General features: G+C 43.3%; 1 protein-coding gene across 1 annotated transcript in view; it reads left to right on the forward strand.

The window, feature by feature from the left end:
- Positions 1–814: 814 nt before the first annotated feature.
- kansl1l (KAT8 regulatory NSL complex subunit 1-like) overlaps positions 815–18697 on the forward strand; it is a 34085-nt gene continuing 16202 nt past the window's right edge. Inside the window, exons 1-5 of the mRNA XM_078285932.1 lie at positions 815–972; positions 2185–3338; positions 9368–9521; positions 12330–12488; positions 17272–17381. Coding sequence (XP_078142058.1) covers positions 2254–3338; positions 9368–9521; positions 12330–12488; positions 17272–17381 — 1508 coding nt within the window. The 5' untranslated portion in view covers positions 815–972; positions 2185–2253. The remainder of the gene's footprint in view (positions 973–2184; positions 3339–9367; positions 9522–12329; positions 12489–17271; positions 17382–18697) is intronic.

Here is an 18697-nt window from a genome sequence, read left to right on the forward strand (position 1 = left end):
TGATGCTACTAAAATAAAACAACCATTAAAACCCCTTCTTTTGTTACAGGGTATATTTTGTTATCTATGCAGTACCACTCTCACTCAGGCACCGACCTTCTCAGACCCCTGTTTCTAGCGCACTATCGCCATCTACTGTTTTGTAGGTTATTATGCACACCACATATTTAATTTGTCAGATCGTAAACTGTTGGGCAACACAATTAAATAATCTTGATCCGTCAACACTTTTGATATGTTCTATTTTGAAATGTTTGTGCAACCTCATTCCCTGCATGCCACGTAAAAACACATTTTAAAGGTTCAATTTAAAACTTGTATTTTCTGAATGAATGTCAAGGAAACCACTCCTCTCCGGTGAAAATGTGCTCAACCACAACTATATGTTCACTTTGCAATAGATGTACCACACGAAAAAGAAAAAAAAATTGCTTGTGGAACATCACAAAAACTGTACATACAGCGCACACAGCTTCAACTTGTCACACATTCAAGTGCTTTCTGTCGGTAGTAGGTAATGAGTCACAAAGTGACTTAATGGATAGTTTCTCCTCTGCGCAAATGTCAGGCAAAGGGGCCTGCAGCTAGACTCTTGTCAATTATTACCTTGAATAAGTGGAATTTACGACTGCCTGATCTCGGAAGTCGGAGTTTACGCAGAGCACTTGAAGGCAGCATTAGGCTGGTCCTGCCCCTCCTGCTCCAGATCAACTCCATCCACGGCAGTTGATGGTAAACGATCCAAGGAGAAAACACCGTCAGTTAACATGAGATTATAATACCATCGAACATTTGAGGACATCCTGCTAGTAAATGTTAACATTGGCTAGCCATAAGCCAAGCACACTTGATGTTCTGATTTTTTTTCCTGATCCGCAAAGGAAGAAAGGATTTGATGTCAGATTTCTGGTTTAAACGTTAGGATTAAGCGAAGTTACCGCAACGGGTTACACTTTGTAAGATCCTGGTCAGGTGAGTACCTTCACTTTAACTCGACTTTACTGTATATATTTTCAACGACCACGAAATGTTAGCGTTTCGGGGTCCATCATCGGACACGATTTTGCTAGCTCTGGCGAGATTTCAGACTTTCCAATAATAAACCCTGGATTTTGTCAGCACAACCGCGAATAAACCACGAATCAATGACAAAGTCTATCGTCGATTTATGTAACCTAGCTAATCTATGTCTGTTTCTCCTGCAATGTACGATTACCGATGCAGCGTATAAAACATCCAACTCTGGTTCCATTACCGGACAAGCAGCAAAGGGCAGCATACTTAACGTTAATGTCTTGTTACTGTTTTGGTATCATATTGTATACCGACATCCCTTCTCTTTCCTTCACAATTTGTTAATAAAATGGAGATCTGGAGGAGCCAGGGAAACAGGCAACCTGGGTTAACTTAATCGTACAGCTCGAGCATAGGCGGATGGTCATGCCCAAATGTCGGTAAGCAGAGATCAAAATGATTTTGCACTCATAAATATGAGTGTATCACCACAAGAATCGACCTATACAGTGGTAAACCGGATTAAATTATGTGGACTGACAGTTTTAAGGGGATTGTGGTCCAGATTTTGCGAGAAAAAGGAAAGAATCAGACGTGTCCGATAATGGATCCGCCGTTGGCTGTCAGATAACGTACGCTTAACTGACAATTGGCATTCCTAGTGTAAAAAAAAAAAATCAGACAGAGAGCAGGGAAGGTTTGTTAATTATTCCTTATAACCCCAATTTCTCATCTATTCCCTACCTTATAGGCATCAAGATAGATCCGTTAACGATAGAAACGGGTAACGTTAATAACGTACAGGCTTATTTATCTACTGCTGGTCGATTTCAACGAAAAATCACTGCATTATTACTGTTGGTGTAGTATGTAGTGTGCCTGTGGTACTCAGTAGTGAGTCTGTAGTAACAATCTTGTTCTTAATGGTAGTTCTCTATCATCTAAATTTTTTTATGTAATATTCCTGCAGGGACTTGCAGTGTGTCTGTGATGCTCAACAGTGAGTTTATAGTAGCCCAGTTTTATATCACCTATGGTATCACTCTAATATTCATATAGTAAGTATGGTTTTGCTGTGTAAATTGTGAGGTATATGGTTTAATTTGGGTCAGTAAGGGAAATGACCAGTAGCAGAAAATAACTTTTTGATTTCTTACTGGCTAATGTCAGATCATCCAAGGTGTGCTGTGTGGAATCTGCTGGCTGGCTGCCAAGAGCATCAGTGGTCCAGAAAGGGGAATGGCCCCGGCCCTGACCAAAATCCTGAAGGACGGCCATGGCATCCACCTGTCCTCGCCTCTAGCCTCCGTCGGCGTGGACTCCGACGGGGGAGCCATGCTCAGCATCGAGCTGCTGGAGCCTCAGGTGAAAATGACGGAGGACGGTTACTCCCAGAGGATGTGGCTGAACCTCTCCTCGCTGCCCTTTCTGGACTCCTGCCTCCCCGAGAGCCCCCTGGAGTTCCCCGCCAGCTCCGTCCTGTCCCCGTTCCTCCAGGCGTCGGCCGGCCAGTGTAAGACGGTGCTCCTCCCCGGCCCGGGCTCCCTCCTCAGCCTCCTGTCGCTCAGCAAAAGCCTGAAAGACGCCCATCAGGTGGCCACGGCCCTCCCAGGTGTACCAGACATGTTTTTCGTCCCTGTCCCTGAGCACAATAGCCAAGAGGCATGTCTGTTGCGTGGACACAGTGTCGCCCCTGGCTGTGGGCCAGATGGTGGTGATGTGTCTCGCTCCCCTCCTCCTCTTACTAGTCCTCCTCCTCCGTTTTCCCATGGGGAGATTCAGCCCCGGTGCCATGCTGCTCTCCTCGCACCCCCCTCCTCATTGACCCAGGGGGAAGTGGCTGGGGCGGGCTGTCATCCCCCAGTTCTGGTGCAGGCTTGGGGTGGCGGGGCGGACTGTGACCAGCCTGTAGGTGAAGCCGTGCTGGAGGAGCAGGCCCGGTGGCAGCTGTCCAGGCAGGCCGGGCTGCTGAGCCGGGCGGGGAGGCTCCAGAGGAGACTGCAGGCTCTGCTGGGAGAGCATGCGTTGCTGCACTGCAGCCAGCAGCTCGAGGGGCTGAAGAGGCAGCATCAAACCGGAGGTGCATCCTCCGACAAGCCTCCTCCGCATCTGACTCCACGAGCGGGCGGCAAACCCCTCTTCCGTTCGCTAGAGTCGTCCGAAGCCTCGTCTTCCTCCGCCGAGCTTCAGGAGCTCAGCCGCTCGGGCCGGGCGGTGCTGAGAGGCCTGCAGGAGGCCCTGGACTCCGAGGCCACGGCCAGCAGCAGCTCAGACGACGAGCCCGAGGACAACAAGGTCCACAGAGGAACCAAGACTTTGCCTGCGTGAGTAGTCAACTAGTGGCAGTAGTTTATTTGTAGTGGTCTCATGACGTTTCATGTGTTCTCTTCCCTTCAGAAATCAGGATCAGTCAGTTTCTTCTCTTGTGAATGATCAGGAAACCAAACAGCCTTGATGTCCAATGTTCTTGTTGTTCTTTTACTAGATAAAATCAAAGTAGGAATACTTCCACCAGGACAAAGTTAAATATTTTTCATCTAGGCAGTACCTCATACAGGTCGGGCTTGCTCAGGACAACCCTGTGTCAACTGAAAGAGGGAGACAACTAAATATGGGGAACACAAACTGAGAGATGGGCATGGGATATGGTTTTGGATAATACAACTTCAATCTGATGTTTAGAGGGGCTGATAACAAAAGTAAAAAAGTAATTTGATTGGTAAATGCGATATAATCACTGAAACTGAAATACTAATTGGTTACATTGTTAGTTGAAAAAAATAAAATGATTATTGTAACACATTACTGAGGAATGGGTTACCGCTCTAGTTAAAAAAAAAGGCGATAAAGGCAGATTATGGTTGTGGCTGTTATTTGTTTACAAATAGTATATTTGATCACAAACACTTATTTGTTTACAAATAGCATACTTGTTTACAAACAGTTGTTTACAAGGTCCTATTGTTTGTTTACAAACACAAGAGACAACCTGTTATTTGTCTGCCGAGATGTGATGATGCAACGTATAGCAATAGAACGGGTGTTTATTAATTTTTATGAGGAGCTTTTTAGTAAAATGTGGCATCTGTTTCCTTGTATCGCGAGTTTTGTGTCTCTTTGAATTTGAGGTCTGTTCCTCATTTTGAGTTGGGCGTATGTTAAAGAGCCGCGGCGTTTCCCCTGCTGCTACAGCAGGTTATTACAGCTAAATAAACAGGCTACAAAGGAGAGGCTTACAGATCACATGAACCACATTCTTAGCTTATGAATTTGAGGCAAATTGTATCATTGCACATATGGTCAAATATGCCTGCTAGTGTTTTTACAAAACAGTAAGAAACTAACTCAAGCGCAAACTTCACTTTTGGCCCGTCGCCAAAGGTTTTGTTCTGCTGCTCCGGGATTGGTTCGAGCCTGAAACCTGCTGCAGTCCATTGACGTCAGCTGGAACTTTTGGCCTTGTTTCTATTCGGACCAGAAGGAGAGCAGGGTAGACTCTCACACACTCTTAGGCGACCAGCCAAACACACAGAGAGAGAGAGAGAGCAAGATCAAGAGAGAGAGAGTAAACAAAGATGGTGTAAAATGGAGAGGATGAGGGTATGATGACAGTTTTGGAAAACCAGCTCTCTCTGTGTATGAGGTCTACCTCAGTGCTGCTCCACCCTCTCCAGCATTAGACTCAAACTTGGTGCATGTTTCACTTGGCCCTCGGGGCTGAGTTTACAGGGTGGTGCTTATAAGACCGAGTGTTGTCCTCCCAGCTGTGGAGAGTGTGACGTTCCAATGTTTGTGTGTGCTGACATATTCCAACCACACACACACACACACACACACACACACACACACACTCTCCTTACAGCAGTCATAACAGATTTCAACTGACTCGCCAGCTCTCCTTACCCACAGGCTAGGAAATAAACAGACTTGCCAGTAAGCCTACAACATGCCAGCCATTCTGTGCCATCCTACCCCGGCTCCTCCTCTTTCCAGTGGGGAATGCTTTTGGAGTGTGTGTATGTGTGTGTGTGTGTGTGTGTGTGTGTGTGTGTGCCCTTGCTCGAGGGGAGTTGTATTGACCCAGATGAAGGAAAAGGATGTTGTAAGTCTTGTGCTATGCCTCAGTCTGGCTAGCTAGCAGCACACTGTAACAGCTTCACATTTACTGGGAAATGTGTGTGTTGTCATGTTCCGGGCCGCACAGTGTTTATCACAAAGGTTATTCGTGGTAGTGACAAGCCACAAGACACAGTATCCAACTGCAGAACAGCCTGTGCACATTCCACGCAAGAATGTTAATTGTTATAATTAGAATTTCAACATTTGTGTCAGTTTAGAAAATCTGCTTGTGGTTGATATTGTGGTAGGCTGCCACAAATAAATGTATGTATGGGAAACACTCCAGTTTTAACAGCAGGGAAGGGGAGCAGCTCGGCTAAGCCTAGGGCAGATGAGGCAACAAACAAGCAACAACAACAACAAAAATAAATCCTATGCTAATAATAAATCCCATTTAATACTGTATGTTGTATCAGTCAGTCATGTCAAGCGCCTCACTCCTCTCTACTTGTACGCTATCAAATTTCATCATGGTTAGCAGCACTTTCTACAAGCCATGTCTGTTCTTTGCTGAGCAGTATCTACTTAGTAAAAGGAAGTTAAAGTTCTTGTTATTGTGAGGATTTAAAGTTAACTATAAATCTTGACACCTTATCTGCATATTTTCACCTACTGCAATCCTCTTTCCACATTTAGAGAGAACTATGTGTCAGCGCTACATAGAAACGGAGGGGAGTTTCAACCTCAATACAAGTAGAAGGGAAGGAGTGATTTTAAAGTTTATTTCAATGGTCATGCATTTGTTTCATCAAAAGCATCAAAATATGTCAGAGAGGACAAGACAAAGCCTATTTATTGTCATAATACTGGAAAAGTTATGACAGCTTCAGGAGGAAGTGGCAGAAAATTTTAACGGATTTTTCTCATATGTCTGCCTTCCCCTTCTTTCTGGTTGCGTCCTTCTTCTTTTCTATCGCTATATGCGTCGTGGGACTGGTCAGAATCTATTCTCCTGGCTGTGTAGATGGCCAAGGTTTACTTCGCCCTAGTGCCAGCATGTTACCAAGTAGACACGCTTCCTTGTCAGGAATGCGGGGACGTCAATGTAACGTCAGTGTCGGGACGGGAGGGGCGATGTCCTGGTCCTGCTGGATCAACTCAACAAGGCTCTAAACACATAATCACAGTGTGGTGGGCTTCAGTCCAACTCACGACCTTTGTTGTAAGGTTAGACCGATATATCGGACCTGTAATGGCCTTTTATTAAAAATTGGATATTGACCAGTCAGTCTCGTCCACCTCTGATATGATGCAGTTAGTTTGATTATTTATTGTAGAATTGATCAGCACTACACTGGTTGTCTATGGGAAGCCCTTAACCTGAATTGATTCCATTGCAACATTTTGATCAGATTACATACAAGTATGTGTCAATATGTATTATGGTTATTATCATAAGTTTTAGTGACCCACAGTCTTATTGCTGTTTTATAGGTTTTTCCCACCATGCCAAGAATAAAATTCTAGGGGAAACGCTGAATACTTTTTTTTTTTTTACTTAAAGAAATTTAAAGCTACTGAATATTGGCACACAATATCGGTAATCGGCACCGTCAATCCAATAAAATATTGGTATTAGCCTTCAAAAATCTGCATTGGTCAAAACTTACTTTGTTGCATGTCACCCGCTTTCATTTCTTGTCTTTCCTGGCACCCTCCACTATATCGATGCTGTAACCAATATAAGCAAAAACCAAACGGGAGTTGTATGAGGATGCAGTGTTTCCTCTGGGAGTTGTATGTAGCAGTAAGGTTTGATGATATTTGAGTGCTGGTTTCCACATCTTGTCCCTTTTTTGGTCCCACTTCTGGCTCTAGTGAAGGTCGCAATTAATCTAAAGTGGTGGTTTGCTGATTGAATGTAGAAGCAACACCAGGACGGTTCTGTCTGTCTCGTGATTCCTGCATCTGCCCAATAAACGGGAGCCAGTGACAAAGGAGGACATGTTTATTAGCACTGGGAACAGGAATGGGGAATGCTCTTTTTATGTGTATGCTGGTGTGTGTGTGTGTGTGTGTGTGTGTGTGTCTTTGTCTTTATTTGTTTGGCAAGGCTCAGTCAGCCTCCTGGAAGTGTCAGCTTGCCTTTTGTGAGTGTGTTCTCCTCCTGTTGGGAACAATAGATCCCCATGGGGCGATTTTATGGCGAGCTCCTCCTTGAATAGCATCTCTCCTCGCTGGACAGGGGACAGGTCATTACCCCTCTTTAGAAAATGTGGAAATAGTTAGCCTTTAAGTTCCAAGCCTTGAGGGTAGTCTAGATAAAGTGTGAACTTGTAGCACTAAAACAGCTTGAGCGGTTTGACCTTCATTTGAAACCGTATATCCACATTGCTCACTTTCTGCACCGGCAGCAGTCCTTAACAACTCCGGCTCCTGTCAATTTTTTAGTTTCCCATATGTTCTCAATTTGAAATATATGGGAGTAGTTGTGGAAGGGCAGGCTAATTTTTGGAAAGTTAAACTGCAGGGCACACCCTGGAAACCTAATGCCCCTGCAAGAGCCAAAACAGCGTTTCAAACTGCTGAATTTGTAGGCCTAGAGCTACTTGTTGGGGCTGGCCTTTTACTAAACCAGGATTTGGCTGAGAAAAGCCATGTAATGACTTTCCCATTGTAGAAGGGGGGCCAGTAGCTACACAGAGGATGCCTAGGCCCCACATTTTATCCAGTATACATAGAGGAATGTCAATATCCTCAGGATAAAGTGTGCATGTGTTAGCATGTGTGTGTTATTTGTGGACATCCCCACTGTCCAATTATAGTAGATATTAAGCCAATGTTTTGGTCTGGTTTTGAGCCTCCTCTCCTCTCCTCTCCTCTCCTCGCCTGCTGCTCCACTGCTTAGTAAATATTCCTGGAATTTTCCTATTAGCCAGATCGAGAGAGCTGTGGGGCAGCCAGGTCTGGCCACTGTGTCTGGAGGAAGGGGAGAGTCTGCTCTTTCAGAATTGGATATTAGTTTAGGGTTCAGTGGAACTCAATGACAGGGGCATCATTAGCCAGTTATAGGCCTTTCTACTCACTTGTGTTGTTTTTGTTTTTCATCGGTTTTCCTTCATGTTCGGCACTAACAAACCCTGATCATGCAAACCAACAGAGTCTCTGGCAGTCACACTTGGAAGTCTGTTGCTATTTGAACAAACAGGCAGACATTAAAGTAGCCTGATAATCATAACACCAAAGCTATAGCTGTTTTGTTAAGCTGTGTGTGTGTGTGTGTGTGTGTGTGTGTATGTGTGTTGGTTCAGCCAGGCCTAACCTTTCCCTCCTGCAGCAGAGTGTTTGAAGTGGGGGAGTCCCTCCCTGGTGTAGCCAAGGTCCAAGAGCACTGCCATGGTAACTATGGCCCTGCTGAAGACAGCGACACACACACACACACACACACACACACACACACACACACACAGACAGCATGAATGCTAACGGAACAGACTAGTGCCATGGAAACATATAGATACACACCACACAAATAACCAATGATTTATTCTGTGGCCTAGATAGGCTTTTTGTGGTTCAGCAGTTTACATGGCTGTGTAAACTAGGTCATATATGTTGTTGACAATGCAGCATGCAAACATACGGCTGAATGTTCTCAGCTTATCTTTTGCGGTCAGAAGCGCAACTAGGTTTTCAAGGTCACTTTGCATATAGGTAGAGTGAGAGGTATCTGTGAATTGAAAAGGGGTTTGGTCTCAGTCCTCTCTCTCTCTGCCTGTCTATCTTTCTATCTCTTCTCTAACCTCTTCGTGCGCTTCCCTCTCTCTCTCTTCTCTCTCCTCTGTCTCTCATTTTCCCTGGGGTACTGTCACCGCGGGTTCGACCGGTATCAGTTGTTGAAGGCTGAAGTGAAGCTGTTGATTGCTTATATTTTATGCCGATATTCAATATCTTGAAATTGGACCACATTCATGACACGCATTCCAAAGCGTTACAAGGATTCAGCGTTCCTCCCAAAATTTTATTCTTGTCAGGGTGGAAAAGCCTCTGAAACAGCATTTAGACCATGGGACACTAAAACTTGAGGCAGGTTTCATTGCAGGTTTTACAGACTGACACCCCTGAAGCTACTGAGGAAAAAAGGGGTTGAACCTCCATCATATTAAAGGTCGACGACACTGACTGGCTGCCGTCCGATTTTTAATAAAAGACCAATAACCCAAAACCAATGCATCGGTCTTACCCTCCTCACCTATATGTCTGTTGTCCATCACCCCGTCCCTCCGCCCAGCAGCAGCAGCAGCAGCAGCAGCAGGAGAGAGAGGAGGTGGCTGGAGGAGCGAGCGGAGGTGGGCAGCAGGTGGAGCTGGTTGCTGCTGCGTCTGGCCGAGCTGGAGGGGAGGATCCAGCAGCTGGGGGAGCTCCACCAGCACATCCGCTCCTCCAAGGTAAGACCAAAGTCCTCTGCATCCACCTCAATGGAGGGCATTCCAGGTGACGTGGTGCACCCTGTGGCGGCCATAGAGGCCATTTACTAAGCTGTGGGCATTTACTCAGCTCTTGGGCAACAATGTGGTTTTCACACAGCGCCTAGCCCCTGGGCTAAGAAACGATTCGCACAGGCAAATTCCAAAGTGGGATAACCCCGACTTTAGCCCAGGGCTAGCTGGCTCTGCTCTGGAGCAGGGTTAACCCCGACTTTTCAGGGTTAACCCCAGAAAATCGTTGAAAACCAGGGTTATCTGTTGGCTGTGTGAACAGGGTTAGAAGACTTTTGTGTCACTTGTGTGCTGTCCAATCAAATGGCATGCATGGCATTCCTAGGCTCAAGTGCTTTTATTACCATAGAATATTCAGACATGTAAGCCCTGGGCTAACAAGAATCGTGTGAATCGTAAAACCTGGGCTAAAAGTTAGCCATGGGTTAAATGTCTGTGTGTGAACAGGGTTAAGCTAAACCTGGGACAGCTGTTAGCCCAGGGTTAAGATAACCCTAGGCTAAGAATATGCTGTGTGAAAAGCACCAATAGCCGTCAATAGCATTTCTAAACATACGACTTGGCCTTCTATAGATATGATTAATTTCTGGGCTGCGTTTGACATTTCACCGCGGATAAATCGGATCAATTTTGTGTTTAGATAATGTCTAAGTTAAGATAGGTAATCATAGTATGTGGTCAGCCAACGTCCTGTTGTAAATACATCTGAATAGCACACTAGCCAACGTATCTTATAGAAGGGTTAGCTAGCAGTCGCATTTTAACATGAACATCAGTGGCTAAATTAGCCTTCTGGGTAGTTAGCTAGCTAAAAATGCCAAAAACTAACAGTTTGGTTCAGAGTGCTCTGGAATAGAGACTAGGTCTAAAGACAAGGCAGTTTACTGTGTTTCAGTACCCTACATTTGGAAACAAATCTACCTTATCAGCCCGGTTGTTATAGCTATATTTAGCCATTATTTGCGCACAGCTAATTCATCAATTGACCTCCATGATGGCGCCAGCTGCGGTTGCTGGGAGATATGTGATGCAGCTGCAAAGCCTCTGCACTCACACACACAGGAGAAGAATGTGCCAGAAAAATAAATAGTCTGAGAAAGGGACAATGTTTTTCCTGATGAATGGTCTCCCATGGAGCTAAGTTTTACTCTAAACTATTTTAACTGTACTAAGAAGTATTTAAACTGAAAGAAAAGGGCGATGCAAGGGTGTGTTTACACTATGCAGTTTTTTTGTAGAAGCGTTATATCAGCTGCATTTTGTGCTGAACTCCAGCCTACTCTTTCATCAAAGTTCTTGAAAGTAATACCGGCCTTTTCCTTGGTAGGTTTTCCTGCATTTACTCAGTGGTCGGCCAAGCACAAACCACATCACCCACTCACTATCTGCCGTCTCAGTTGAGCTAACTGACTGCTAGCTAGCTGTAGTGCCAGTTGATGTTGCAGCAGTAGTATATTCTGCTTGTCTATCACAACAGTCGATATTTATAGACTAAAGTCACCGATAGCAGCTATTTTGTGCCGATATTCAGGTCAGAAAGTGATAATTCATGAACTTTAGTGATTATTGTGGTTCTTTTTCTGCAGGTTTTCTGTCGAAGTTTGAGTTCCTGTAGGTGCTGCTCTTTTTGTAAAACGCATCACTTCCTGTGCACTAGAGACAGCTATCCAGTCCAAAGTGTTTGGAACAGCAAATGTAAAAGCTTTCATGAACTGGATATAAATCATTATTGGGCTATAGCAATCGGCGACAGACATTATTAAAATGAACATTTATTTATATGAAAATGTCACAGATTATTACTTTAAATTGAACCATTTTTCATGCCAAGTACTATTCAGTGTTTCCCCTAGAAATGTATTTTCTTTATTTACCAGGGTGGAAAAGTTGAAAGCTTTTACACCCCATTGAAATCTATAGTAATGAAATTCTTTTAGGTGTGTTAACAGCTCCTTAAGGCAGGGTGACACACTGCACCCATGCAAAGGTAGGGGAACTCTTGGATTAATTGTTGCCTTTTAAATGAAGAACATAATTAAACAATTAAATAAATAAAATGTGCAAAGAAAATTAAATTTGATTGCAAGTTTTACAGACTGTTTTCATGTAGCTGTGGTCAGGAAGGAACCTCCATCATATCAGAGGTGGACCACATGACTAGCCAATATCCAATATTTAATAAAAGGGCAATGGCCTGGTCTAACCCTATGGGGTACCAGGTTCATGGTGTATAATGCAGCAAAGCGATGTGCTCATTCAGGGTGAGTGCTGGGCAAGTCATGACCCTAGCCAGGTTCAGAGCTAGTGACCAGACACTGCAAAATGGCTATCTTTACAAGTTATTTAGCCTCACATTCAGCCGTAGAATCTTGTTTTTCTTAAAACAAGTGAAAAATTCCACCAATGCATTGATATAAGTCCACTTGTTTCCAGTGCAGTTTCACTTGTGTCAGGAATTGTCTTGAAACAGCAGTTATGGCAGATCACTCTACTGGTGTCAAAAAAATGACAGAAGTTGATTTGCAGGGGAAAAAAGTGAGATTATCTTACTAGGTTAAATGACTTGTTGAGACTAATATGTTTTTGTGGTGTATGGACTCAGGGTGTGAAGCTGTGTCAAGAGGTTTGCTTGCCTTTGTTCATTGCATGTTCCAATGAGCAGGGCGAGAATCTTGATGCTCTTTTGGTCAGACAGAGGATGGGGTTTAAGTAAATTGAACCCAGCGTGTTATCTGTGTGTGTGTGTGTGTCTCTCAGGGTGGTGTGGTGCTGGCAGAGTCCCAGCCACTGACAGACAGACAGATCCAGCAGACCCTGCTGAGGGAGACGGCGGGGCTGTGCTACACGGTCGGGGCCTCGGACGCCGACACCGAACCCAGCAGCCCCACGCGCCTCCTGCGCAACATAGAGAGACAGGTAGGAGGGAGGAACCAGTATGTGCACCTACTGTATATATCAGTTGTCCCATAAGTATGAAATCAAAGGGTTTAGTATCAGATGGATAGGAAGGATGGGGAGCAGTTGAGTTTGGACTCCCAGATTTGCTGACTTGAATCCTGTCCATTTTGCTTTCTGGAGCTTCCAGAAAGAAAAAATGTATTCTGTGAAAATCCAAAACCAGCAGCATGTGCAGAAGCAAATTGTGCGTGTGCAGTAATGTTGATTGCAGACATGCTTTGACAGATACAAAGAAAGATGGTATTGTGTTTGTACTGTACTAGTAGCGTAGTCGTCCTGCAGTGTTATGGTAGCAGCCTTCGATCTGGATATGTCAGATACAAAGAAACATGATATTTTGGCGGTGGTCATGTTGAGCACATTTTCTGAAGGAGTAGATAATTTCCCTATGATTACAGACTTTCCTGGCATCCTGTAGACAGACATGAACAAACCCACACAGACAAACACAAACACAGAGGCTTTCCTTTGCATTTTTTGTGAAGACATGGATACTTTATTATGAGTAAAAGTACTTATTTGAAACATTAAGCTTATACTTTTTGCATGCATCTCCATTCAATCTTATCAAAATGCCTTCTCGATGTCAAGCGGGTTTTACAAACAGTGGGATTTTCATCAGGACTGTATTTCTTGTACATGGTATTGAGTAGCCTGTAGACCTTGGAAAAGGAGAATCTGTCAGGAATAAACCCAGTTTAATTGGAATGAATGAGAGAGGGAATGTGTTTGCCCAGAATGCTTACTCATGCTGTATAGTGGCAGTAATGATGTTGCTGTATGCCTTATAGAATTCTGCTCCGAACCTGTCGGGGCCTGCAGCCTCACCACAAGGGAAGGCTTATCACGACTTTAATTTCCTCCTGTGTGAAACCCAAGTCCCATTCTGCTCTGGGAACATCAAGTTTAGGTATATCAATAGAGTCGATTAAATCATTTTCTACCTCGGATACCTTACTCCTGGAAGTGTAGAGACTTACATAAAACTCCATAAAATAACTATTCATATCTTTGGGGTTAGTTAAAATGGTCCTACTGGAAGATTTAGTTTCATGGATTTCCCTGCTGGCCTGCACACCACACAATTGTCTGGACAGAAAATGATGTGGCTCATCCCTTAGTTCAGACTGTTTCTGTTTCAATTTCAGGAGAAGTATGCTGAGCTGGTCAGCAGAGGATGGTATTATATTCATATTTCAATTTCAAAATGCAGTTACAGTCAGTTTGAGAGAGGGACGATATGCAAGTCTTCTCCAATGCTGAGAGCTGGGACTCAAGGCGTTTATGCCTCTCATTTTTTCTTGAGGACTTGTTGGAATGATTTTACCCCTGAGGACAACCTTGAATGATTCCCAAAGGGCAGAATCAGAAACCTCTCTGTTGTCATTAGTGGTAATGAATTCACTTATAGAGGTAGTCACATACTCACGAAACCCTTTATCTTGTGACAGTGGAGGATTAAAATGGCAGCTGTAGTGGGATTTGGGTATGGTCAGAGTGAACAACAGGACAGTGATCAGATATCAAAATGTTATGATACTGTATGATATTATACAATATTATTACATTGGAAATCAATCTGGAGTCAACAAGAAAATAATCTAACCTTGTATATGATTTATGTTCATGTGAATAAAAGGAGTACACTCTCCCTGTGGGGTGTTGTAACCTCCATCCATCAACCAGATTAAAAGAACGAATCAAGCTATTAATTGTACCCATTGAATTGGAGATCTGAGGGACCTGTGTAGACATGCAGTCCAAATAAGGATCAAAGTAACAATTAAAATCACCTCCAATAACCAAATTAGTTGAATCAGGATTTGGAGAATAGTTATTAAGACAGGTTATGGGAAATAACCCGTACCAGTACTGCCTGAAACTGAAATATATCTTCCATTTGGGTCAGTGACCACTGACAGGTGGAATGGTATGGACTTGCTGATAAGAAAAGTGACCCCTCTAGCTATAGAGGAGAAGGCAGACTGATGTACCTGTGAAATCCAGTTATTGCTAAGGCGTCTCTGCTCAGTGGGCTTTAAATGTGTCTCCTGCAGGAATACTATGTCTGCTGACAGTGATTTGAAATGGGAAAAAACTTGCCCCATCCCTCTAACCTTCCAGCTGGTGAATGTCACATTCCGTGCTTTGGATGCTGCATTACAGTATGTCTCCCTGCCATAATATACATGAATGGCAAAAATAGAACAGGCTGACAAAACAGAACATACACAAGACTCTGACATAACATTTGCAGGAAGACAAAGGCTGTATTTCACTCCCGCCTCACGGAGGGTCTACATGGGCCCGCTGAAGGCTTGGCGTCGAGTCATGACCTCCGCGGTGCAATCGGGGAAAATATGAACCCTTGAGCCTTTGTGGTCTAGCGGGGCTTCCTGCCAACTGAGTCGTAGAGTCAAATCCTTGTCCTGATCCTGATGCATCTTGGCAATGATGGTCTCCATTAGCTGTCCTCTGGGATTCCAACTAACTTAAAATTAAGTCTGCGAGAGCGTTCCTCAAGGTCACTTACTTTAGCCCGTAGAAACTTGTCGCTCTCCTGTGGATCACGGCATGCTGTTTCCAGGGACTCCAAGCGGTATTCGGGTCAAGGTCGACTCCATCGAATCCAAACGAGCAGTAATGGAGAGTTTTTTCTCTTCTATAAGCCTTTTAACGTCCTTGCCCTGCCATTCAGTAGCAGCTAAGATCTATTTGCAGTGGCAGGTGCTCACCTAGGATGAGTTCTTCCTCTTCTTCTGTAGCCATGGCGGCGGACGAGGAGGATTCTCCTTCGCGGTTTATGACAAAAAATCAACAGGTGATTGCAAGAAACTAAGCAAATAAACGGTAAAAATAATGCAAAATTGAGTGGAGCCTTGGAACGTTTGCTGGAAATTGTACCCATGGACACATTTTCTGAGCGATTTTTCAACAGCCGCTATACTATACTATACTATCAAAATTAATTTCAGAAGGATATATTGAGGTAATATTCTACATGTAGCAGCTTTAACCTATTTTATACCAGAAATTAATTTGAGTGAATAGGGTGAGAAGTTTTACTGGATATGGCGTCTTAATTGGGTGGGATGGGACGCTCTTGTCTTTTACAACACCACTTTGTGGTTTAGGCTGATAAGACAAGAATAACAATCTTGCCTATAGTGCAGCTTTAACCTATTCTGAATAAGATGTTTTTGTGTGTGTTTAACAATGTAAAAACACACTCAAGAAGCTATGTCCTCTCTTCTATTTTATGTATTCTATTCATCATTTTATTCATCGTTATTATTTATTTATTTTTTATCATTATTGCTGCGCTTGTTCTTGTAATAGGCCAACACTAGACAACATGAATGACTGTAAACTGAGTAAGGGTAGTGCTTGGACTGGTACTTGAATCAGTTGATCCTGCTTAATGAAGTACTTAGTGCTCATACAGATTCTGAAAAATTGGTATTTGTGCACTTCTAGTTTGTGTTTGCAATAGGTTGGAAAAAGAAATGTCTCCAGCATTGGTGGCAATTTTCTTGTTGTAGTTGTCCACCAGTGCTGATTGAATACAGCAGTAATACTGCACACACTCAACCACACACGTACACACACAGCCCTATTTTTCTGCAACCTAATCTGTTAATGAAATGCATAGCCTTTCTCTGAGTATCAAAACCGTTTAATGAACTTGTTTGAATAGCCAATCAGTGTTTAGCTCATTGACCATGCTCCAATCAGCTCCTGAATAACAATGAAGATCTATTGGCTAGCCAGTGCAATCTCTCTGAAACGCCAAGGAACACTTGAGAGAGCTGATGAGGACCCTGCACTCGAGATAAATGTATCCAGCCTCTTCTTTTCATCAGTACAATAGGTTTGTTTTGTCTCCTTCAGTTCTCCAGATGGATATACAATCTGTTAGTGGTTATACTATATAAAACCATACAAAACAAAATATTAAGCACACAATTTTTACTCATTTTGATAAACAAAAATTCATTGCTTGTTTCAGTTTTCCACACTGTGGGGATTTTCCATGCCAGATCCATGAGAAAATGATCCCCACAATAATCTATATGGCTCCTCCTTGTGCATTCAAATAGAAGTTTTTTCCCTCACAATAATTCCAGCTCTACAAGACCATACCAGTTCTGCAACAAAACTTTCTTTGATAAGACCTACACAGCCATGTTGATGCACCATTGTATAATCTACAAGAGTGTAAGTTCTGTGGCAAATGACAGCACAGTTAATCATAGAATAAATCGTTTTCTGTGTAACATTTATACATACCCTTTGCTTTTGTAAATAGAATCAGGCCATCCTTAATTTGACTTTTTTCAGTTTTCTTTTTTTTTTTTCTTCCTGTTAGACTTAGGATCCCATTCTAAGAAATCAATCTCTTAAAGTTTTTCCAATACCTTTCGACACCTTAAAGCAGTGGTTCTCAATCCTGGTCCTCTTTACCTAGAGTACTGCTGGGTTTCTATCCTACCAGCCAGTTAATTGCAGTTAATTACATACACCTCGCATCCCAGGTGTAAAATAGTCCCTGATTAGATGGCTGGAATGAAAACCACCTGGGTCTAGAGGACATGGATTGAAAATTTGACAAGCTTGATTACCCAGCTTTGAACATTTATACATGAATTATTCATGGACATCCTTACAACATGTAGTATTATTTTCATGGAGTGTTTTGTAGTGAGTGTAATGGATGATGAGGGTGATGTGTTCACTGCAGAGTGCGCAGCTCAGCCAGATCGTCAACAGCCTGATGCCTCCTCTCAGCTTGTCGCCCCTCTCCAAACAACCCCAGGCCTGGAAGGGCATCAGCAAGAGGGCCTTCAGCAGGTAGAGGACACACACACACACACACACACACACACACACTAATAGCTATTTTACTGCATGGCTCCTTGAGAGTCTTGTATTGTAACGCCGATCCCCATCTTTTCATGAGTTGGAGTTAATGGGTGCTTTGAGCTGAAGTGGTGACATAACCTAATAAATACAGATTATAGTTCGTATGTGACAGCAGGTCAAGGTGGTCTCTGGTAGGTCACAGTGATCTACAACAGACACACTGAAATAAGCTTAGGTAACAGGCAGTTCTACTGTGGGCAGTGAGTGGTGGCAGTTTTTAAGGCCGCCACTAGGTGGAGAAGTTCTATATATTGGTTTGTCGGTAATGAGAACATTTTGGGGGACAGTGTTCATTGACTTCCATTCATTGTGCATGCTCATTCACTTTCATTCATTTAGGCTATATCTGTGGCAGTTACCTCTACTAGCCAGTAGATGGCGCTATCTCAGTAACATTTAGCATATTTCAGCTCGCTTTCCAAATCTTCAAGTCTTCAATCTTCGGCATTGTTATTGGTCGCTTGGCTAACATGCCTGTTATATGTTGTGCCCTGAGTTGTAAATATGCCAGATCAGAGGGGGAGAAATTTCATCCTTTCCCCACTTATAAAGAGAGACGTGACCGTTGGCTAGCAGCTGTTAGGAGAAATCAGCGGCTCGCCTTTGCAGCAAGCATGTCGTCTCAGCAGGGAAGGATTTTTTTTTTTCTTAGCCAGAACAGTTATGCTGCGTTCAATTGCTGGTGGGAAGGTTGCTAAACAGCGTTGCATTCAAGTGCTATTTTCAAGTGCTCCGGGAAAATCAAACCTGGAAGAGAAATGCTAAACAAACCGTTGTGGCTGCAGATTTGCAAGTTGAAGAATTATTCAGCATTGGATGTTTGCGCTCTACCGAGTGCCTTGTAGTTTACCTTTTTTAAAGGTGAACATTACATTACTGATACTGATCTAGTAAAAATAAAATATAAAATATACAAAAGAACACAAACTTTTTTTTTAAAAATGTATGCGTGTACAGAACTTTAGAAGATGATCTGTCTTGAATATTACATTATCTATACTGGTCTAGCAATAATTTGTCCAGGAGTAGAAATTTCATTCTACTAGCCCAGTGGGCTAGTGCCCGAAATCCTTAAGTTCCATTCAGGTAAGAGTGTCTCAGATATTATACAAAGTACATAATATGAGCATTATCATTACAGTTGCTCTGACTCATCTTCCTTGGCTAGGTTGAAACTAGCACTAGCGAGTTTTCACTTGCGTAATGTTGGATAAGTAGTGTTCACAGGCCTACATGCAGGCTAG

This window comes from Centroberyx gerrardi, chromosome 10, assembly GCF_048128805.1.
Source record: "Centroberyx gerrardi isolate f3 chromosome 10, fCenGer3.hap1.cur.20231027, whole genome shotgun sequence".
In the NCBI taxonomy this organism is placed as follows: domain Eukaryota; kingdom Metazoa; phylum Chordata; class Actinopteri; order Beryciformes; family Berycidae; genus Centroberyx; species Centroberyx gerrardi.